Raw genomic sequence first — 23,360 nt, forward strand, 5'->3', positions numbered from 1 at the left:
GCAGCTTCAAAAGAAACTGAAAATAAAAGCAGTCCTTCCTTCTTGTCAGTTAGACAGACGTGATCTGGTAACGTATGCTAGAAATCTGTGTTTTTATTTGCTTTATTATGTAATTTTTGGTATTTTCTTCTTACCAGATTAAAAAAAATGTATGAATAATGAATCTTGTATGAGATCTAATCATGATTATCAGAAAGCAGTAGGCAGGACAGGGTGACTATTCCTTGGGGAGTTCTCAAGTTCTAGGGTAAAAGTACATATTTTTAATGTTATCCTGTGTCTCACTTAACTGGGTTTAGAAAGATTAAAATGTATGAAAAGCTGTCTCAACTCTGCACAGGAAGTGTAACACAAGGCCTGTGCAACACTTAAGCTTAGGCCCTGAGTCCCTATGCCCTTCAGCACATGTTTAAGTATTGATTGAATAGTCTCTAAAAAGTATAAAGGCCTGGGCTGCCGGCTTAACTGAGATTTACTAACTGTCTCTATGTAGTGAATTCTAAAGTAAGAGCTAAATCAAAAGCTAAGGCATGGACTCAGCATTTAGATAGAATTTAGATAGCTGTGATCCTGCAAATGTCAGCTCTGCTGTTTCCTAACCACAGAGGCACCTAAACTTTAAACACTGTAGGTTTTGATCTTAAACTTCCCTGGACACTTAGTATCATGTCACTAGCAAAAAGGAATAGGAATGTAATATAGTCAGAGAGCAAGACTATAGCTAAGTGGTAAAGGAGAGACTTGTGTTACACTCCCTGCTCCATGTGATTCTTCTCTTATTTCACCTAAAATAAATCTTGGATAAAATGCAGAAATAATTCTGGGACTGGAGGTCTTTCTTCCATTCTTTTTTTTTTTTTTTAAAGAAAGGGCACAGATACCTTTCTTCTGGAGAAGGTGGCTCTGCTTCAGATTCATAAGTGGACAGAGATACCTTGCAGCTTCCAGTGAGATGTCTAAGAGATGGGATCTAAGGCCCACTTGTAATAGGGGATCCCAGCCTTGTTCCTCTTAGAGAGAGAGCAAGAGGCAAGAGTAGGGTCCTAGAGGGGGGGAACTTCGTATTACCCAGCGGTCACTGAATTACAGAGCCAACTCTAAGGCAACAAGGGCTATTGTGAGAAAGCTGCCCTGTTGTGAACAGGGAGAATCACAGCCAGGAAGTTACTTGACGTCTGAAAAACAGCCAGATAGGCAGCAGCTGAAGTGGGGAGCAGGCTTCTTAACAGACTGAGAAGAAACCCCTGGGTCTGTTTACAAGGACTGGAGACAGATGACCTGAAGAGTTGGAGTCAAGTGGTAGTCTGGCTCTTACTACTGAAAGAAGAAAAGTTCCTACCACTCTAAGCTGTATAATAGGAAAGCTGTAGACCCAGGATGGTACTGAGATGGTTAGGAGGGGCCCAACAGACTGGGGATAGACTTTTTGCTGTGCTTTGAGACCCAAGGTGGGGTTTGTGTTTGAGTTAGAAACTGGTGGGCTGGTATTTTGTGTTTGTTCTAACCAGAAGTTTGGGTTGTGTCTATAGGGGAATTGGAGGCCACAGGGGGTGCCTGGGAGGCACTCTATGCCTTGAGCCCTACAAGGGTCAGGCTACTGGTAGGCTGAGAAAGGGAGACAGCAGCCCAGTCAGAGCCCAGGGCTGGTGGGCTGGGTGTAAACTGATATTGGACAGGGCCAGACTGCTTGTCAAATGAACTTGAAGCGATACCTATGAGGCATAAATGTAATTATGGGGGAGGCTCTAGGGCACAATTAGTGCCCTTAAGGCACAGTTAGGGCTGGTAGGGCCATGGATGATGCACAGGTGCCAGTGAGGCAGACAAGGAGACAGCAAATACAGGACACCTTGGCACATGTGGGTGTGCTGTATTCAGCTGTTCAAGTAAGTGACTGAGGCTGGATTCATGAAGCCCACTTAAAGACTCTGGGGACAGCTTCCCAAATTAACAGTTTCCTCAAAAAGATAACCCCAGGACATAACAGGCAAACAGGGTGGTATCCTGGAGGACTAGACAGGGGCAGGACTGGTTCAGTTACCAGACAGTGCTATGGCTTCCTGGGAAAAGGTCCTGTCATACCACCTCTGCCCTCATCAGCTAGCTGTAGCTGAGCAGTCATCTTCCTCAGTGCACTGTACTGCCTACTTTGAATCCTGTTCAGAGGAACCTCACTTGCCATGTATTGTACCAGGAGCTTCAGTGGCTCACTTGGGGTTTGGAGTTCTCTTTTAAAATGGCTTAAGTCCTTTCCTGGATCTAAATTTAAATTTTAAATAATTTCAAGAGCTTTCATTCACCACTAAATTGGGAGTATTACCAGAGGTCAGAACATGGTCTTTCTGGATATGAATATGCAATTACATATAAAATATCTTTCATAAATGAAGCCATTTAAAATGTGATTAAAATCGTGACACATGATATAACATGAAAAATTAGAAATACCATTCACTTGATCAGCCTTCTGTCCTTTGGCCATCTCACATAAACATGTGTAAAGCAGCTGTTGAAAAGTAATTGTTGCAGTCCTGAGCCTTCCATTTTACCTAATCTTGTATTTATAAAGTATATTACCAGTAAATCAACTCTGTCAACCTCCAGTGGATGTCTCAATTGTCTCTAGTTGACTGCCATACCAGAGCTGTCAGCCTTGGAAATATACTTGAGCAGTACAGCTCTAAAAAAAACCACCCCAACCCTTTCCTGATTGATGGACACAAATTCAAGCAGGAAAAAAAGTCTGTTTCTTTGCTAGGATATCTTTCCCAGGAGTCCTAATCTCTGGTGCTGTTTTGATCTCTGTTGATCTCCAAGTGTATTTCTGATTAGGAGTCTGGTTAGTGGCCCTGGGGTCTTCTCTGCTGCTAAACATGGGTTGTTTTGACAGGTGTTGCTTAGTTTCTCAGTATAGCTGTTCCAGCTCTCCTTTCTTTGCTGCTGAAAGGACTGCAAATCTTCTCTTCATCTTGATCCAGAATTAGAGTTGTTCAGGATTTCTGCTACTTTTTTTTGGCTAGTTTAAACACAGACAGGCCAGTCAATTGTAAATAAACAGTAACAGTCAAAACAGCCAGAGTGACCTTTAAAGAATTGTTATTTTTCCTCAATAGCATCAAAAACACACTTACCATAAGGACCTGATTTTTTTAAAATATGTATATGCAGCTGCCATCATTACAGGCAGATCCTTGAACCTGATGTTCACATACAGTTGTGGTAATTATATATACAGTAGCACATATTTCTGGTCTGGCACAATTTTAAAATATTGGGTACTTAGTGTTACTTTCACCTGCAACATGGAACATCTTATTTAAAAATATATGCCCAGATGTTACAATTAGATTGGATCCTGCAGTCAGAATTCTTATAACAGCACAGTTTGGATTGCAGTATTGCATATGTGATGTGTAAGACCAGTGTTAATTAAGGGGGTTGCATGAGATAACATTTTTGAAAAAAATAAAAAATGATTTTTGTATAAATAACTTGGTTACACTACAGAGTGCTCATATTAGTTCATCTCTTTTTCAGGGTAAGCAATCAAAGAAATTCTCTGCTATACTTACATTGATAGAAGACCTTGTGTAGCTTTTTTTTAAATTTTTTTTTATTTACTTTTCAAAATGAAATGTTGAACTAGCTAAAGCCCCAACATTTCCTTGACTTGTGGCAATGCTGCTGCTATTATATATTTTGAACTTTATTGGAATTAGTTATTCCTTTAATGGAGAAAGAAGCAATGAAAACAGATCTTTCCCTAGAGCAACAAATGGAGAGCAATTTCCCTGGGACAAATTAAGGCTCCCTGATTGGATTATCCCAGTTCATTATGACCTCCTGATTCACCCAAATTTGAGTTCATCAGTATTCACAGGCTTTTTGAAGACTGAGGTCACTGTAAAACTTGAAACCAATTTCATAGTGTTGCACAGCAAACACCTGGAAATCACCAGAGCATTTATCGAGGAGAAAAATCCAAAGCTACAAGGAGATTTAAAACAGCTAAAGGTTTTGGAATACCCAACTCACGAGCAAGTTGCTTTTTTGTCTGCTGAACCATTACTGGTGGATAAGAAGTATTTCCTTTCTGTTAATTACATAGCCAATCTTTCAGATGGCTTCTATGGATTGTATAAAAGTACTTATAAAACTAAGGATGGTCAAACAAGGTAAGCAAAATGTACAAAATCTTCATATTAAGAAATGTTGCTATATAAATCCTCTTAAAACTCTCATACTTTAAACTGTGTAAAATAGTGCCATTATAGCTTTATGCATTATCATTTTCTCTCTTTCTTGAGCTTTCTCCAGTAAGTAAGTTGATGTTTTATTGTAGTGTATTTATTTGAGTAATGGCTGCTGATTTACATTCAAACATGATTTTTATTCACATATACAATACAGAATAATTTTTCCACAGCATTTGTGGAATGCTTATTTTCATAACAATCTGCAAAAAATATTTAGTAACCTATTTTATTATTTCCTTAAAGAAAAACAAAAATACAGCAACAGTACAAACCATTTAAATGGAAGCTGTGGGAATGGATTATTTGAGCACAAGTATTGTATTTTTGGGATAAAAACATGCTCACTAATCTGTACAGTAAGTCTGTTGTTTAGAGCATTACTATGTTATATAAAATCATAAAGAAGTAGGGCTGGAAGGGACCTCATGAGGTCATTTAGTCCAGTCTCCTGCTCAAGTGTGTGTCTGTCCAACCTGCTCTTAGTTTCTAGGGATGGAGATTCCAGTCATCACTCACATATTTGAAGACTACCTTCCCCCCCCTCCCCCAGTCTTCTCTTCTCCAGACTAAATAACCCTAGTTCTTTCAGGATAGGTCACGTTTTCCAGGCTTGTAATCATTTTTGCTTATCTCCACTGGACTTTTTCCAATCTATCCATGTCCTCCTTTATGAGCTGGGCCCAAAACCGGACACAGTATTCCAGGTGAGGCCTCACCAATACTGCGTACAATGGAAGAATTGCTCCTCTTGATTTGTACGTGACGCTTTTGTTCATAGAACCCGGTACACTGTTACGAGGTTTTTTTTGTTTGTTTTTTGCAACAAGCGTACACTGTTGGCTCATATTCAGCTTATGGTTGGGCTACTGTAACCCCAGATCCCTCTCTGCAGTCCTGTAGCTTAATTTATCATTCCCCACTCTGTATTTGTGCATGTAATTCTTCCATCCCAAGTGCACAAATTTGCACTTGTTGAAACTCATCTGACTGATTGATTGCAACCATTTCTCCAGTCTATCCAGGTCATTTTTGATCCTAGCCCTGCCCTCCAGAGTGTCTACAACTCCACCCAGCTTAGTGTTGTCTGCAAACTTGCTTTAGTGTGCACTCAGTCCCATCATCCAAATTGTTAATGAACATGATAAACACTATGAGACTCAGGACAGATTCCTGGGGAACCCCACTTGATACCTCCTTGCAACTAGACACTGAGCTGTTGATAAATACTCATTGAGCATGATGGTCCAACCAGTTGTGTATCAACCTTACAGTACTTCTGTCCAGTCTGTGTTTCCTTAGCTTGTTAATGAGGATGTCATGGGAGACAGTGTCAAAAACCTTGTTTATATAAAGGTACATCACATCCACTGCTCTTCTCCCATCCACAGAGCCTGTCACCTTATCACAGAAGGAAATTAGGTTAGTTAGGCGTGACTTGCTCTTAGTGAATCCATATTGGCTGTTCCTAATAATCTTCTCCTCTAGGTGCTTTAAAATATGTCCTTGAGGACCTGTTTCATGATCTTCCTAGGTACTGAGGTTCAGACTGTCTGTAACTCTCTGGATTCTCCTTTTTCCTTAAATTAAAGATAATCATTGCCCTTTTCCAAACATCAGGGAACTTACCCAACCTCCACAAGTTCTCAAACAGAATCGCTAATGACTCTGAAATTATCTCAGCCAAATTCCTCCAGTACCCTAGATTTATCCCATCCAACCCCACTGTCTTAAAAGCATTTAGCATCTCTAAATCATCCCTAACCTGTTCTTCCACTTTTCTAGGCTGTTTGTCTCCTTCCCCATCTTAGATGTCAGCTCTGCTTGTCAACTGGTATCTCCCTGTTTGTGAAGGCTAAAGTAAAAAGGCATTAAATACTTCAGGGTTCTCTGCATAATCTGTAACTAGATTGCTTTCTGCATTTTATAAGGGAAAGGACCTACAGTTGCTTTGGTCTGCCTCTTGTTTCTACATACTTGTAGAAGCCCTTTTTCTTGCCTTTATGTTCCTTGCCAGCTGTATCTCAAGTTGTGACTGAGCCTTCCTAATTTTCTCCCTGCATGCCTGTGTAATACTCCTATACTCTTCCTTAGTTATATAACCAAGTTTCCACATTTTATAGGATTCCAATTTGAGTTTCATTTCATTGAAGAGTTTTCGGTCTAGCCAGGCTGGTCTCCTTTTGTACTTCCTGTACTTTTGTGCATCAGGTAACTTGCTCCTATGCCCTGAAGAGTGCCTCCTTAAACTACACCCAGCTCTACTGGACATATTTTCCCCTCAGACTTACTTCCCAGGGGATCCTACCACCAGTTCCCTGAGTTCACAGTGGTCCGTTTTTCTGAAGGCCAGTGTCCTTATTCTGCTGCTCTCTTTCCTTCCTTCCTTTAGGATACTGAACTCTATCACTTTTTGTGGTCATGGTCACCCATGTTACTTTCCATCTCTACGTTCTCAACCAATTCCCCCTAGTTTGAAGCTTCTCTATCATCTGTGCTAAAAAGTTATTTGCAACACACTCCACGTCCACTGCTTATGCACTACTGTGTTTTCCTCCCACCAGATATCCAAATAATTAAAGCCCTTCATGAGAACCAGATCCTGTGATTTGGAAACTTGTCAATTGTTTAAAGATGACCTCATCTACCTCTTCCTCCTGGTTTGGTGGCCTGTAGCAGGTGACAGTCCCCATGGTGCTTTCCTCTTTGACCTTCACCTAGAGGCTTTCAACAGGCCTACCTTCCACACATACTGAGCCTCAGAATATACATGTCTTCATATGTAAGGCAACACCTCTTCTTTTATCTCCTACTTGTCCTCCCTGAACAAGTTATGCCTATCCATGGCATTACTTCTGTCATACAAACTATTCCAACATGTCACCATAATAATTCCTGAATTGTACTAAGACCTGTTTATTTCCAATGCTTCTGGCATTAATTTATAAAGATTTTGTGTATCTAACTGATTTGTCCTATATGCTCCCTTAACCATTACAAAGGCTTCTTGTTTCCCTTTACTAAGTTTTTTATCCAGATTTCCTGGCTCTTTACTTACTTCTGGGCTTTTGTCTCCATATCCCTGGTTTAAAGAATCCTCCCTAGATTTGTTTTAAGACTCCTCCCTCTCTTTGTCAGGTGGAACCAATCTCTAGCCAGTAGTCCTTCATTTTGGAAAGATCTTATTCTGATCTTGATTCTGCATGGCACACAGTAATATCAGGGGGAATTAATTTAACTAATTAAGCATGTGAGGCAATTAGTGGTAGGCAATGGGCTTAGATTCCTGTGTCATTTTTGTTTTAAAAAAATTATTCCTTTCATAAAAAAAATTATTACAAATATCTCCCTTTATAAAACCTTTAGACTTTAGAAGAGAAACCATTTGTTGGACACACATGTGAACTATCTAGGAATTATGTATGTGTCAGAAGTTAAGAGTAATCGTTAAATAGTTGTTTCAAAGCAGTAGAATAAGATAGTCCTTTGTTCCTATAACTAGTTATTTGGAGCTCATTAATAAACATTTTTCATATGGACTTTCTCTTCCCTCTTTCAAATGGCAGTTTTTGTTCCATCTGTCTCTCTGCAGACCTCTCACAGTTTCTTGGCCTATGCTTAATTTACACCTACTCCTTTTACCCCTTGCGCTGTCATCTTTCTCTCTTATCTGCTCCCCCTTCACTTTTACTTTTATTTAGCCTCTACTCACCTAACTAAACCTAAAATGTGGAACTAACAGGACATTTACTACCATCCCAGAACTTGCTCTGCTTGTGTACTATATCCCTTTGCTCACCCTCATCTATCTTGTTTATTTGTACAGTAATTTTTTCAGGGCCCAGATTGTCTACTGTCATGCATCTGTATAGTGCCTAGCACAATTGGACCTCATTCTTAATTGATCCTTAGGGAGTACCATAATAAACTTGATGAGAAATAATAAACTGGTACAATCAGATTACATTCTTTCTGCAGAAACAAAAATATCTTCGATAGCAGCACAAACACATGGCTAAGTTCTGTCTTTGTTTTGTCTTTATTATATTTTTAACCATTTTCTAACAGGCAGAGTTGTATTGTGACCTGAGTTTTGTAATACTCAGGGCTTAATGACTGTACAGTTGTCATAGACAGGTCTTTGAAACTCTCTACCACAACCCTACTGTTCAGATCCCTTTTATCCAAGCAATTTTCCTTTTTAAGTTCCTCAAGTTCATATTATGTTATGGTTTATCTGTTTTATTCGGTGAAAAGAGGTACTTTTCTTGCAAATTCTAATACTTTCTTTGTCTTTTTAGGCTGTTGGTTTCTACTCATTTTGAACCTACTTCTGCCCGTATGGCATTCCCCTGTTTTGATGAACCATCTTTTAAAGCGAATTATACAATAAAGATTCGGAGGGAAGAGCAACACGTTGCACTGTCCAATATGCCAAAGGTGACCTGTTCATCTTCAGTTCTTCAACCTATATATATATTGTTTTCCTTCTTTTACTGAGGATTGCCATTAACGTATTACAGTGAGGCAAATAAAATGGGTATATAGCTTTTGATATCATGCAAAGGGATTTTTACCCTTATGAAGATAAGGGAGTCCTTATTTAAACTAATGATAGCTCATTAAAAACTAATTCAAGGAAACAGTTCTTCACATGGTATCAGCATGATGAAATCCTGCCATGGGACATCAGAGAGATTATTGCATGAACTATAGCAGCATCTTTAAGTATATATGCTGGGATAACAGAAATCAAACCTCTTGACTTTTGTTATTCAGGAAGTCAGGCAATCATAATGCTACCTTCTGGCCCTAAATTCTGAATGCATGAGTTGTGCTTCAGAGCATTTACTAACTTCAGAGATTTACTAACTGCCCCATATGCAACACTACCTAAAAAAAAACCCACTGCCTTCCTTACTCTGAAAAATCTTCAGGTACTAGCTTATAGCCTTGGTAGAGACTTATGGTCTCAGGTGGAATACTTGGAATTAGATCAGATGATTTTTTTTATCTGACCAGATAGATCTGCCATCTGACTATCTGATATGGTAAATCGCACAATATAATTCTGCCCTTTATAAAGAACTCCACGATTTAAATAATTCCTTAATACTAGCCATGACTCATTATTCTACCTCAGTTGCCAGGGCTGTTGCAAAGAACCTTTTTCTCATTCTCAGTTATTTATCCAGGGTCTTTCTTCCTTTTACATTCAATAAGATGTGCTGAGCAGTCCTAGAAAAACAACCTGCAGTTTTAGTGGAAAATGTAGTGGCTTTGCCTACTATAAATGAGTGTAATATACTAGTGTATTTTGTCCCAATTTGTGATCTTCTAGGTAAAGACTATAACATTAGGCAACAATCTGGTGGAAGATCATTTTGCAGAGACGGTAAAGATGAGCACCTACTTGGTAGCATTTATTGTTAGTGATTTTCAGTCTATCAGTGGAACAACTTCATCTGGAATTAAGGTAGGTTTTAAAGGTGACCAGCACTTATTTATAAAGCTTCTGAAATAAGCATATGATATTATGCACACTTGTTTCTTCATATTCAGTTTCTTTTAGCTACACCCTCATCCTTTCTGTATCCTTTATATTGTGTTTTCCAAAGTACTGTCTTTTCATTAGAAAATATTCTGGGATATGAACCCAAATCATTATATAGGTCTAGATTTTCTTTCTACTTACCCTTATGTAAAGCAAGATTGTCACCATTAAATCTAATTTGGTTATACTGGTGTAAGGTTAATGTGTGAAAAGAATCAAGCAAATTGTGCTTTGAAATGCCTAAAGTTGAACAAATGACATTGTATTATCCTGAAAAGCCAGATTTAGAGTTCAAAGTAATGTTCCAAGAATTTATCTGGCTGCAAACAAGAGGTGCCCTCTATAGAAAAATCCTGTAAACTCTACTAAAGATGAAATCAGTAAGGTAACTATAACTAATAGTTGTATAACTTACAAGTCACAAATGTCTTCTTAAATTCTATAGGGCCTTTTATAAAAGGCTGAAGTGATAACATGAAACTTGGTATAGAGTATACTGTGCTGTAAATAAGAGCAAACAAAGTAATGACTTCATCCTGAGCTAAAAGCCACAATAGTGTTGTAGAAAGAATCGCAGAACTGAAAATGTTTAGAAGGAATAAAGTGATCAAATGATGGATATCTAAAGAAAATTAAGAACTAAACTTCACTTTACACCCATTTCCTGATGCCATGTGTCAATCTTACGAATTGCAATGAGGCTGCACAGGATCTTAAAAGGAAAAGATATATTTAACTGAAAGGCCATCTTGCTACTGTCTCCTTCATGGCCAACATAGCAGGCTAAAACTTAACAACAGCACTGCTTCCAGTTCCTGTCTACAATGGCTTGTGCTCAGCTGAAATGGTCACTAATGAGCAGTGAAACTCAAACCACAGGCATTCTGCCTATTGCATAGCTTCTAGCTTGGGCTAAACTTTTAGGAATCAATCCTGGAGTACTCCAAATACAAATGTACAGGTAACAAATAGGTCACTTAAGGCACCTATGAGTAAACAAATGGTATACAGTGTGGGTAAGAAAGTTGTTTATTTATTAATGTGTTTTCATTGCAATGTATTTGTTTATGGGATCTGAACATTACTCTTCACCTTGGGTAAGCAAGAGAGCATACTTCTTATTCTGCATTTTAGCTTCTAAAAGTAAATTTCAAAAGAAAAGCAAACCAGCTAAATGACTGTTTATTGTCTTAAGAGACGCACGTTATGGAGTTGTGTACTGTATTTTTTTTCACAGGTATCTGTATATGTTAATCCAGAGAAATTGAATCAAGCTCACTATGCATTGGAAGCTGCCATAAAGATCTTGGAATTCTATGAACAGTATTTTGGTATTTATTATCCTCTTCCAAAGCAAGGTAAGTCATTGAAAAGGTCACGAAACCTCTACCAGGTATGCAGTAAAACATGTTATAAAAGGAGTAGTAAATATAAACCCATTATTATTAATTGTTGCTTATACCCATAAGTGCTATATTTGCCCCAAAAATACAAAAACACATTCCTTTGCCTGGAAGACCTCAGTCAGAACAGGCAACATATAGAAGGAAACTGTATTCATCTTTGGGTATTACACATCAAGAAAGATGTGGACAGACTGAAAAGAGTCCAGGGGAGAGTTACAAAAATTAATAGAAGCCTGGGAAGCATGGCTTATGAGGAAAGGTTGAAAGAACTAGGATTACGTAATCTGGAGAACAAAAACTGAGGATGCATTTATTAAGTCTTCAAATACCTGATGGGTGATTATAAAGAGTATGAAGATAGACTTTTCTTTGTGGCTATAGGGGATAGAACTGAGAGAAATGGCCTCAAACTGCAGCAGAAGAAATTTAGGTTGGAGACTGAGGGGAACTTTCTGACCACGAGGGTGGTTAAACATTGGAATGGGCTCCCCAGAGAAACTATAAAATCTCCATTCCTGGACATTTTCAACAACAGGTTGGACAAACACTTAGCTGGGATGGTTTAGTCAGGGATGATCCTACCGTGAGCAGGGGGCTGGACTAGATGACTTCATGAGGTCATTTCCAGCCCTACTTTCCTATGATACTATAAGTGTTCCCATAAGTGAGGGGAAGCAGCAAAACTAAGTGTTTCAGTACTAAAAACCATCCTGTTATTTCCACATTTTCCACTAAGGTTTTTTGTTTTTAATTTCAGAAAGTCTTGTTCATCCTCAGCCAAAAGGAAGACTTGTGTATGACACTTCTGTGTCAAGCCCATGACCTGCTGGGCTTGCAAGATGCATGCCTGCCTCCTTCTGCTCACTGTGCAGGAGCCTGGAAATTAAGTAGTGTAGTCAGCTTCAAGCAGCCCTGAGTATGTGCCACACTGCTGTTTGCAGGCTTTCTATCTGTTTCAGCAGTTTTTGTTGGAGTGTGCTCAGGGTCACTCTAAGATGGTTACTTTGCCTAAATTAGGTTTTGGAGCACTCCTGGTAAGAGGTGACTGAGAAGGGCATGCTTCTCTGTAGTGGTCCCATGCTTGACATGGAGGCAATGCAGCTGAAGCCATAGGGAGAATGGAAATTATATGAGGTATACACAGTGATGAGGATTTTGAGAGAGATGGCTGAAGAACTTTGCAAAATGAAGATCTTTGCTTTCTTAGGTCATTAAATCCATTAAATCCCCCAATAAATATAAGTAGTTACTTTATTCTGGTGAAATGCTCTCTGAAAGGTTAACTAAAGAATAGTCTTTCTAAGCAAATCTTACTTATCTTGGCAGCATTCTTTCTTTTAAAACAGTAAAAAGTCTGTACAATATCAGGAAGACACCTCACCTTTCATCATTCATTACAGGCAGGAAGAGACACTTCCCCTTTATGCAAAAGTTAGTTCCTGTAGCTTTTGAAAGCAGTAGACCAGCAAAACATATTCAGCAGCTGGAGGCCATTCATATTGTTGGTTGTCTTATACATGTTACCTCTTCACATTGAGCCTGCACCAGCTCCCATTTTAATCAATAGAACACTCCTGCTGATTTCTGTGGGAGTGGAATTAGATCAGCTGTAGAGATATTTTTATTTGGTAATGGCTTATTAGACTTAACTGTGATAAGTTTCTGACTACAATAGGTTGGATATTGGGAAAAAGCTTTCTCAATAGGAAGGTGGTGAAGCACTGGAACAGGTTTCCTAGAGAGGTGGTGGAATCTTCATCCTTGGAGGTTTTTAAGACCCGACTTGACAAAGTGATGGCTGGAATGATCTAGTTGGGGATGGTCCTGCTTTGAGCAGGGTTTGGACTAGATGACCTCCTGAAGTCCCTTCCAGGCCTAATTTTCTATGATTCAGAGTCCTGTATATCAAAGTAGATTAAATTAACCTATTTTTCAGATCTTGTTGCTGTCCCTGATTTCCAGTCAGGAGCTATGGAGAACTGGGGTCTGACCACCTACAGAGAGACGTCTCTACTGTATGATCCTGAGACATCTTCAGCTTCTGAAAAACTTTGGATAACCATGGTGATAGGTCATGAACTAGCTCATCAGGTAGTCTAATTTTGATAGCTTATTTGACATATTCCTCAAAACTTAGGAGGATAAATAATGAAGATGATTAGAACTAGTTTCCACTTGGTATTCTTTTCTGAAAATTGTTTTTTTGTGTGAAAACGAGCACTAGGATTCCACATGGATCATGTCTAGCATGTGAGTCTTAAAATGTACCAATATGGAGTTTCTTTTTTAACCTTAATGATAAGTTCTGTAGGTATACCCTGAGATCTCTAAAACAAACAAAAGGAAGAAAGCTGTTACTTTAGGCCAAATGATACCCTTTGTGACATCTGTGCAAGTCCACTGCCTACAGAAGTTGTACAAAGTGTAACTGATTGGTCCCATCATTAGTACTTAGTTAAAAATGATGTCTGTCTAGATACTTAAATAGCTCTCATTATCATAGCATAAGGGCACTTAAACATAAATGAATTATGCAAAGAAAAACGCTATGAAATGGGAAAGCACCATTATTTTTTTCTTTTAATAAATAGTATATTAAGGCTTATTAAAGTTCTTCTCCAGAAGTGATGGTCTCATTCTCTTCTTTTGAAGCCACTAAAAAATGTCTGTAGCTTGTTCCAGATCTCAAAGATAATCTGTGACAGAGATGGAAACTGACTAGATTTCTCAAATTCCTAATTAGTTACTTCACCACAAGATGATTTTTCCCATCTGGAATGATGATGCTTAGTAAAGACAAGAATCTGGTCCTCTGTTATGTTGGCTCAGCAATATTAATAGAAGGCAAAAGCTTTCTTATTTTTCTCACTCTAATAATTATAATTCTGAACACAGGGAGCATGAAAGTTAAGTAAGAACTGTCTATCTCTGAATAGTTGCTTTTCAGAGTAGAACTGTATCTTAAAGCATTAATAAAGATTCAGCAAGAGTTTCTAGGTTTTCCAGTGACTGATATTAACAAGTCATTTTCTATTCATAAATTGTGTCTTCAGTTTATTAGTTTCCTAGTTCTAATTAGCAAGTATAGGAAGGACAGGCTAAATCCTATTATACTTTACAAGCCTAAAGGGCATATATGTAGCTGCATTAATGCAGTTTTTGCCACTAACATGCTATTTTCAACTCAGAATTGCCCATGGTAACTACTGACCATGGTCAGTAAGGCTATGGTCCAGCCAAGCAGCTGTGTGAAGAGAGAGAATGGGTGTAATGCTGGGCAAGTCCTGAAGTTCTAGTCAGACACAAACAACAGTAAAATAGGGGTGAAAGAGGAGAGGTTCCTACCTTTTTAGCGCAATAGCACTGAGGTTAGCATATTTGCCTAGGGAGCAGTTGACTACTTTCTGGTCTCATCCACCTAGAGAGGTTTTGAATCATTTTCTGCTTCCCAATAAAGTATTCTAACCATCAGGCTCTGAGCTCAGTAGTACCCAAAGCATTGTCCATTTGAAGCTGGCCCACTCACCTTGCAGTTAATATTCCTTGGATAAAGTAGATAAACATCACTGAGAAATGTCTGCCCTATTGAGAACCTGAGCTGAAACTAAACTCAGGGTCCCTTCCTTTCCTGGGTAGGATGTCTCTGGTTAGGGACAGAGATTCAAAAAGCCTGAGCCTGAATTGCTTCAGTCTCTGCAGGTTAGTGTAACCTGGCTAGGCTAAATCACTTTGTAACATCCCAGAAATGCCTGCAGTGACTCAGGCTAGAGGCCAGGGGGGTGCTATAGCAGCCCCGCCTTCCCTTGTACAGTACTGAGCTAAGGGGGGCCATTGCCAGGCCCCAGCAGGACACTTTGATTAGCCCAGTAGGGAATAGGGGTGTTTATCACCCCTAACTCAGTATGTATTATCTCATTAAGAAAACAACAGGGGGACATTACCTGTTGATTCAGCACAGACCGTAGCCAGCATGTGGTCTGCTAGATAATATGCAGGCACCTCTCCACAATACAAAGGGGAGGGGGGAATTCCTGCTTAGCAGGGAGTGGTGAGGGGTGGTGGGGAGCACCCCACAGTCTTGCCAGAGCTGCAGCCAGAGAGCAGAGGGGAGGGGCCATCCCTGCTGTGGAGCAGAGTGCTCTGCACAGTCCAGAGAGCATACCAGGATGCTGGTGGAGTCTGGTTTATCTTAAACCAGCAAGGGGTCTGGGACAGACATTGCACAAACCAGTTTGACCCAAATCAGTTAAATCTGATACTACATTCAACCAGGTTTGTCTCAGACTGGTTTAAACCATTTTCAAGCTGGTTTATGTGCACTGAACATCTGTTCAGTTACAGGTTTAAACCAGTTTCTGATCACTGAAACTGGTTAATGTGTAATGTCTGTCCCTAGCCTCTGTCTCTGGCTTGTATTTTTCATTTCGCTCTCTTAGATATCCAGTGGGCTGGCTTCAAAAGGAGAGCTGAAGAGGGCAATGGACAAATGCTTAGTTTATTACCTAGTGGTTAGAGTGCTGGGAAATAGAAGATGCAGGTTCAGATGCCTTTTAGATAAAAGACCTGTCCTAGGACCCTGGTCCCTTCCTCCCTGGGCAAGTGCCCTAACCACTACATTTCTGGGCTACTTCCAGCAGGTGTGTGCACAGGGTGGTTCACTTTGCCAAAGTAGGAATAATTGTGTGTAAGGGCCAAAACCTGCAGTTATGCAGCTACATCTGCACCACTTAAGTATGTCAAGTAAAATAGGATCTAGCTGTAATTTAAAATATGAAAGCTGTTTGGCTACCGAATTGTAAGTAAATCTAAAAATATCTGTAAATCTAATGAGCTCCTTTGTTAAAAATAATAGTAATTGCTGTATTAAACACTGAGCCAAAACCTTCCTGTCTTATTCGCAATGATAGTTCCCTTGACTTTAAGAGGACTACTCAGATCAGAAAGATAAGTATGATTTGGTCTTACAAGACAAATTTTGTAAAACCACTAAAACATTCCAAAGATAAATGATGTAACAGCCAATTGTGTTTAAGGATTCTTGCTGTAATGTCTTTTTGAATAGTACATTTCATTCTAGATACTCCCTTTCTTATTTATTCATAATAGAAAGAAACTGATGATAAAAATGGTGAGGTAATAGAGAGCACATAATAATGTGTGTTGGATGCATCCATTCCATTATCATGCGTTAGATAATTACTTTCATTGCTAACCAATAATGCAGTTTTATTCATGCTTAATTTTCTAAGTATAGGATTATTGTTTTATGTGATATAATAAATAGCCCAGGCTAAGAAATCAACCTCTCTTGTGAGAAGTCTCTCAGGAAAGAATTTGAAGGATGCTAGAGTTGCATAAGGCCAGAATGTGGTCTTATGGAAGTTTTTATTGTTAATGTATCTACCAACTCCTTTTCATTGAGAAGTGTAAAGAATTGTTTCACTCTTACCTGGAAGTTAAATCAGGCTCCTTTTTTTAAGACGCTGGATGTCAGAAATATTGTTCCGTTAGAAAAACCCATACTTTAAAAAAAAAATGTTTTAATTCCTTTATCTTCTTTATCTGTTTCTGAGTGTATATTTAAATCTATTTTTAGTGGTTTGGTAACCTGGTTACCATGGAATGGTGGAATGATATCTGGTTGAATGAAGGGTTTGCTAGATACATGGAATTTATCTCTGTTGATGCCACATACCCAGAGTTGCAAGTGGTATGTATAGCACATTTTAACTCGCTTGATATAATTCAAAATGCATTTCTTGAAGCGTATATGCACTTACTAGTTATTTTATCTTGTTAGAATGACTACTTGCTAGATACCTGCTTTACAGCAATGGGAAGAGACTCTATGAACTCATCTCGCCCCATATCTTCAAAAGCAGAAAATCCAACACAGATAAAAGAAATGTTTGATACTGTTTCTTATGACAAGGTAAGTTTGTTTAGTTTTCATCTGCAATAGTGATATTGTAAGTTATGTGCAGCTGTATGAATGATTTAGAATGTTAAAGATATAGAAGACAGGAAACTTGGCATTGAAATACTATTAACAAGATGGATTTATAAAAGACAAAGGGGCAGGGAGACGAAAAGTTAGGATTAAAGTAATGGAGTCAGATCCCAATTCTGCAGGTTGCTGCACTCAGGGCACACACTCTGGCACACACAACTGACTGACAATGCCATCTTTCAAGATCAGACACATTAATTTTGGCTAAAATCATTCTAACTTCCTAATACGTCACATTTAAATGAATGTGAAAGGATTTCTTGACTTCACTGGAAACAGGACTGAGCCCTGAAGAGCTGCTCCTCCAAAATACTGATAACTCTCACTGATTCCAGTGAAAATTAGGGACTCTGCCTTCTGCCTGACTTCCGATAAACATGGCTAACTACCTCTCTTTACTTAGGGATGTTCAGAATTTTGCAGTGCAAAAGAGAGTTCTATTTTGCAGGACAGTGCACTAACTTTTACCAAGGTAGAAAATTGAAAGGATGCGTATACAGTTGCACTAGGAAATATTGAATTTCTCTCCTAGTTTTTTATTGATTCTGAAAAGTCTTAATTAAGTCCTCTCTTTATGATAGGTAAAATACTTAAAGTACTTCTGTTGTTTAGTCCTTTGTCTGCATGTATGAGAGAGAAAGAACTCATAGTAAAAAAAAAAAAAAAAAAAAAAAAAAGTTTTGAATCCTATTCTCTTATACCAAATTGTTACAGCTGGCTGCATTTAATTATCCTGTTATACATAATAGATCAGTACACAGCACTGATTTTATTATAATTTATAATCTTTGCGGTATGAAGGAAACTAAAATAGTTAATAATTAAATAAAGGTTGTACAGGGATAGCTTTCTGAAGAATTTACAAGGTATAGCTAATGTCTTTCTCAGGGCTCCCTCCTGTAAAAAGCAGAAAAAACCACCATAAAAATGTTTGAAATATCTTGGCATTGGTACAAAATACATTTGTGTAATATTTGCATGTATTTGTTTAAAGCAAAATAGGAAACATTAAGAAGTGAAGAAGATGACTTTTGAATTCTGTGCTTTACTACATTAAGTTAGATTTCTTTTTCTCAAATTAGAAAAAAATATAATAAATGAATTTTTCAAGTAAGCATAATTTTGAATGTGCAGTTGTATTTGTTTTCATGCTGATTGACATCTCAGCTTAGATTCTTGTTCAGGCCATCATTAAGTTTTGTTTTTTTCAATGTTTTCCGTCGCCCAGTCCTTTTTTCCACTAGTCAAACTTCTTTTTGACTAATTACTGATGAAGCTTTTCTTTCCGGCAAGCTGGTAGCTTCACCAGAAGCCACAGCCCATGTGGGTCTATGGGTCAGAGAAGCTAAACCTAGTTGCATACTTGATCCACGAGAGATGAATTCTGTGCTGATTTATGCCCTGTGCAATCCCAGTGAAGTCCATGGAACTGAAGGGTACATAAATCAGTACTAAATTTAAACCTAAGGAAGAATACATTTCTACGGCAAATCAGTGTGGGAACTGTGGAAAGACAGAATGCACCTTTCAAGCATAAGTGTAGGGTAAGGACAGACTGTAGCTGCTACTCTGTATTTGAGTTTCAATAATCTGCTGATGTAGAAGCCACTGGTTCCATTTTGATATAGAACCACTAGCTAACCTTTCCTGACAGGCCCTGAAACTTCCGCTAAACACTGTGTATTAAGCAAAGCTAATATCAAGTCAAGTTCTTCAATGCAGAGGTGATGCAGAGTCGGTCCTTTGTTGGGCCTCATGCTGTCTGGACCGTTGCATGGCTTCCGCATAGTGGGACCTTCTGTATCTTCTGTTCTAATTTCACTATTAGTGCTTTAGTTGTATTTAGTAACTCTGATCAGGCAATAACTTTTTGTCCTTTGATTTTGGTTCCTACATTTTTTACTCTTTTTTTTGTTGTTAGAATTCCTGGCTAGTTTTAACAATTTAGCATTGTTTTACAACATAATTATAGCTATTTAGAAGAAAATGGAATTTACAAACTAATTCAATTGTGTCCATTCATACGTAGGGAGCTTGTATTCTACATATGCTGAGAAACTTTCTGACTGATGAAGTGTTTCAGAATGGAATAATTCATTACTTAAAGAAACACAGCTATAGGAATGCAAAAAACAATGATCTTTGGAATAGCTTGGCAAATGTAAGTTTTCTTCTTTTATTTTACCTAGCAAATAGCATACTGCTATGCAATATTCATTCAAGGTAAAAGTCTCCTCCTGTGCAAACAGTATACACAAAGCATATATACACTTTAAATTCCAGTTAAGTCTTGTTTTGAGAATATAAGGGGTTCACAGATCTTGTGTGATAGTTCACTTTGCATAGTAATGAATTTCTCCTACTGTGAGTTTTTTTTTTTTTTTTGCAGTATGCCTCAATGTAAAGCTATTCAGAAAATTGAAGTCATAATAAACAAGCTTCTTACATCTTTAGAAGAAAATATTTAAATAAGTACACAAAAGATTTAACAATTGAGAGGCAAATTGGCACAAACATCAGAGAAGAGAAAGTTCCAGAATGGAAGGACATATTGACTGTGACTAATTCTTACCGAAGCCAGTGCCTTGGAGGATTAGCCTGTAATTGTGGAACTGGGAAAGCAAATAAATCTACTTCTCTGTAACAATGTGAATTGAAGTGTTAGGATCTAAGAAGTTCATTAAATAGATTTGGCTCAGTTGCTGTGATGTCCTAAAGACTAGTTAAACAATAATAAACTCAGTGCAAGCTTTGATCCATGAGGAACCATTGCTGTACATTGTACAATAAATTATTTCATATTTGGAGGAATTAGCAATGGGTATAAAGAATCCTGTACCATAGCTCTTCAGTTTATTATGTGATTTATTTTTTAGGGAGATTGTAAAGCAAAGCATTATATTTGTCCAGCATTTAGATCTCAAAAGCACATTACTATATTTTATCACATACAACTCACACCATTTTCTCAAAAGTTGCCCCCCCTCCCCATTCCTATTAAGTGGGGATCTGAGTATCTGCCTGGGAAACAAGCAGCGTTCTTTGATTCCTGCTCCATAGTGCAGCAGTTGTTGCATTACTATTCAGGCAGCTGAAACAGTCAGTTGACTTAATGGTTCATTGTTCTTTATTCCAGGAGTGTTAATGACCACCTCTTCTTTTTAATGGTCTTGATGTTTCACTAATCAAGCTATTACTCTAAGTGAGTTTGCTGTTTACTAGCTGCTCCTGGACACACTTCTCCTATTTCACAGCCCTGGAGACATTAGCTATTTTCAAAATCATAGATGCACCCATGGAAATGAATCGTCAGTAGCAGCCAGGGTTTGAGCTTTAGTTAAACAGAAATGGGAGAGAAAGTCAGCTGAAGAGTAGACTATGTTCCTGGTCTGGAAAAAAAATTATTTTTATTCATTCTGTCTTTCAAAAGCAAGGTGTGTATAATAGTCAGGGGCACATTGTATGCGAGCAAATACAGCAATCTATTTGCGAGGATAAAATTAATAGTTTTGCACATCTATCAGATAACATAAAGGAAACTGGGCTAGTTTTTCAAGTGGTCTGAATAGGAAAAAACATAATCAAAGTCAAAAACAATGCCCATTTCATTTATGTAAGAATTAGGCCTAAATAGCTAGGTCTATCTCTGATGTATTCATAGAGAAGGTAACCAAACATTGTTTGGATTATAGTATGTTTCAGGAAAAATTGATCCTTCATTCAACTCTCCAGCTTAACTAGTAGTAAGATTAATATACCTAAAGAAAAGTCAGCATCTAAGGAAAAATACAACTGAGTATCATCAACAAAGCAATAACTCAGTAAATGGAAAGTAAAAAAAAAAAAAATGACAGCATAGATAGCAAAAAAAGAGGTTAGGCTTAAGGAAGACAAATCCATAAGAAATGGCATACTGGGTCAGACCACAGATCCATCTAGCTGTCTCTTGTCTTGCTTAGTGGTGGAGAGTGCATTCTAAGGGAAAGAGTATTTAAGCAGGCATGGGACAGATCAGTCTGTATATGTCATATCTCCCTTTCCAGTTTCTAGAGCCTGAGGGCTTCTACCTCATGTTGAGGACACGTAAAAAAACAAATGAGGAAAAAAACCTTGGAAATCTGTAAGGCTTACATCTAAACAGTAATGTAATGTATTTAAAACCATTTTATAAAGACATGATAATGAGCAGTGTAAACTTTATTCACTGCAAGTAGCTTTGGTTTATAATTTTGCTGGAGTCAGCCTGCAGCTAAAGATTATGAATAGACACGGTGAGTAGACACAAGGACAGACCTAACACGCTCAGTTCCACATAAGAATTCAAAGGCATCAAAATCACTGAGACTGTCTATCACTGAAGTCTGATCTGAAAAGCTGAGTGGTACCAGTGATGAGAACCATACACTGATTTCAAACTGGTCTAAACACTGAATGCTTGTACCAGGAATAAGCAATTAAAGAATTAAAGAACTTTATATATATATATATATATATATATAATATTTTTTTTTTTTTTTTTTTTTTTTTTTGCAAAAATCTTGTTGGTCTAATAAAAGATATCACCTCTACCACAAGCCTTGCTTTTTTCTCTAGACCCATATGGCTACAACCTGGATACCTGTACAAAGAATACTTTTTTAAAGGGGACCAGTCATACTCCAAAATGCCTTGTGAAAGATGTGTTTTATATTTTTAAGGACAATATCAGAAGAAGTTTTAGAAAAATTTATTTGGTATTACTAATGGCTCTAGGGCATTTCTGCAGGGAAAATTAATTTTAAGGGTTAGTGACTGGATGAAATGTTTCTTGTGGATAACAACTGCTAACATTTTACATGAAAATTAAGTATACAGAAAAGGGTGTTTTCAATCTGACTTGATAATCCTGTATTTTACAGACTTGCTCAGAGGAGGATTTTGCTTCTGCTAAATACTGTTACACAAAAAGTCAGCCTTCTAAGAACATAGTGAGTATGTGGATTGTTTTTTCATTATTAGACTTCTGCAGAGAGGTATAAACAAATGCATCGTGGTATTGTAACTGTTATTTCATATAGAAATTAAGCAGATACATCAAATTTTCCTCATGCAGTGGTTGTGCTATGAGTGAGTGGGTTTCAACACAGGTAGGTAGAGCGGGGCAGCAAAACTAGTGGCCATGAACCTCACCCCAGTGGTGTTGCCAGCAACATGAGGATGGATAGGGGAGCCCCACACTCTCCTCACCTCCTTCCTGTGCCAGCTGCTTGCATGCTGGGCCATGACTCTACCCTGCCACCATGGCCAGGCTGCCGGCAACTAGTCTCACTGCCCCACTCCACCCTCCTGTGCTAGGACCCACCTGCTGTTCTGCCTGTGCTGGTCTGGCCATGCTGCAGCCCTGTGCCTGCACAAATTTGCAGGCACACATGCCCCCCAGACCCCAGTGTGTCTCCTGTGCCCCCTGCCTCCCTCTGTGTTGCCTATGCCCCTCTGACCCCATAGACTTAGCTATAGGAGCTGCTCTCCACCCTGCCTAGCTGCCATGTGCATGTATGCACATGCACGTGCACATGTACATGGCTCCCCCTGTATCCTCCTTCCCCCCAGCCTCAGGTATCCCCTTTCAGACTGCAATGCTGCCAGCCTGCAAGGGAAAATCTATGGTTTTCCATGTTTTTCAATGCGATTGCTCATGACCCTTTCAGGTATTCTTGCGGCCCACTTTTGGGTCACGATCCATGGTTTGAGAAACACTGCTTTAACCTGTTCTTTCTGCATTCTGGCCTGTGTTCCTGCTTCCTTCCAAATATTAATTTAATAAATAACTGGTTACAATTAATAATTTTAGTAAAGGAAAGGAGGCACAGAGTACTTCAGCTTTCCCTGCATCACCTATTATTTGTTCTCCTTTCTTGGTTAGTGATGAACCTGTCCTTTTCTTTGTTGTCGTCTTCTGATTTATTTACAAAGCCTTTTTGTTGCCTTTTATGCTACTTGTAAATCATTTTTCACCTTAGCCTTTTTGATAAAATTAATATATTTTTGTACTAGTTACATGTCCTTTCTTTCACTATTTGAATATTTCTATTTTGACTTGTAGATCATAAGGTAGTTTGCTATTGCTCATTTGAATATAGCTACTTTCAGCTATTTTT

At 38.4% G+C, this 23,360-nt stretch overlaps 1 protein-coding gene across 1 annotated transcript in view; it reads left to right on the top strand.

The window, feature by feature from the left end:
• The window catches only part of LOC149868267 (endoplasmic reticulum aminopeptidase 2-like), a 36,666-nt gene continuing 13,306 nt past the window's right edge, over positions 1-23,360 (top strand). Inside the window, exons 1-10 of the mRNA XM_090038315.1 lie at positions 1-67; positions 3,538-4,175; positions 8,555-8,693; positions 9,595-9,729; positions 11,045-11,165; positions 13,150-13,304; positions 16,810-16,923; positions 17,014-17,145; positions 19,253-19,384; positions 22,122-22,190. Of these exons, the coding sequence (XP_089894441.1) occupies positions 3,679-4,175; positions 8,555-8,693; positions 9,595-9,729; positions 11,045-11,165; positions 13,150-13,304; positions 16,810-16,923; positions 17,014-17,145; positions 19,253-19,384; positions 22,122-22,190 (1,494 nt within the window). The 5' untranslated portion in view covers positions 1-67; positions 3,538-3,678. The remainder of the gene's footprint in view (positions 68-3,537; positions 4,176-8,554; positions 8,694-9,594; positions 9,730-11,044; positions 11,166-13,149; positions 13,305-16,809; positions 16,924-17,013; positions 17,146-19,252; positions 19,385-22,121; positions 22,191-23,360) is intronic.

The sequence above is a fragment of the Crocodylus siamensis genome, chromosome 3 (genome assembly GCF_052110815.1).
Source record: "Crocodylus siamensis isolate JL-2025a chromosome 3, ASM5211081v1, whole genome shotgun sequence".
Classification (NCBI taxonomy): Eukaryota; Metazoa; Chordata; order Crocodylia; family Crocodylidae; genus Crocodylus; species Crocodylus siamensis.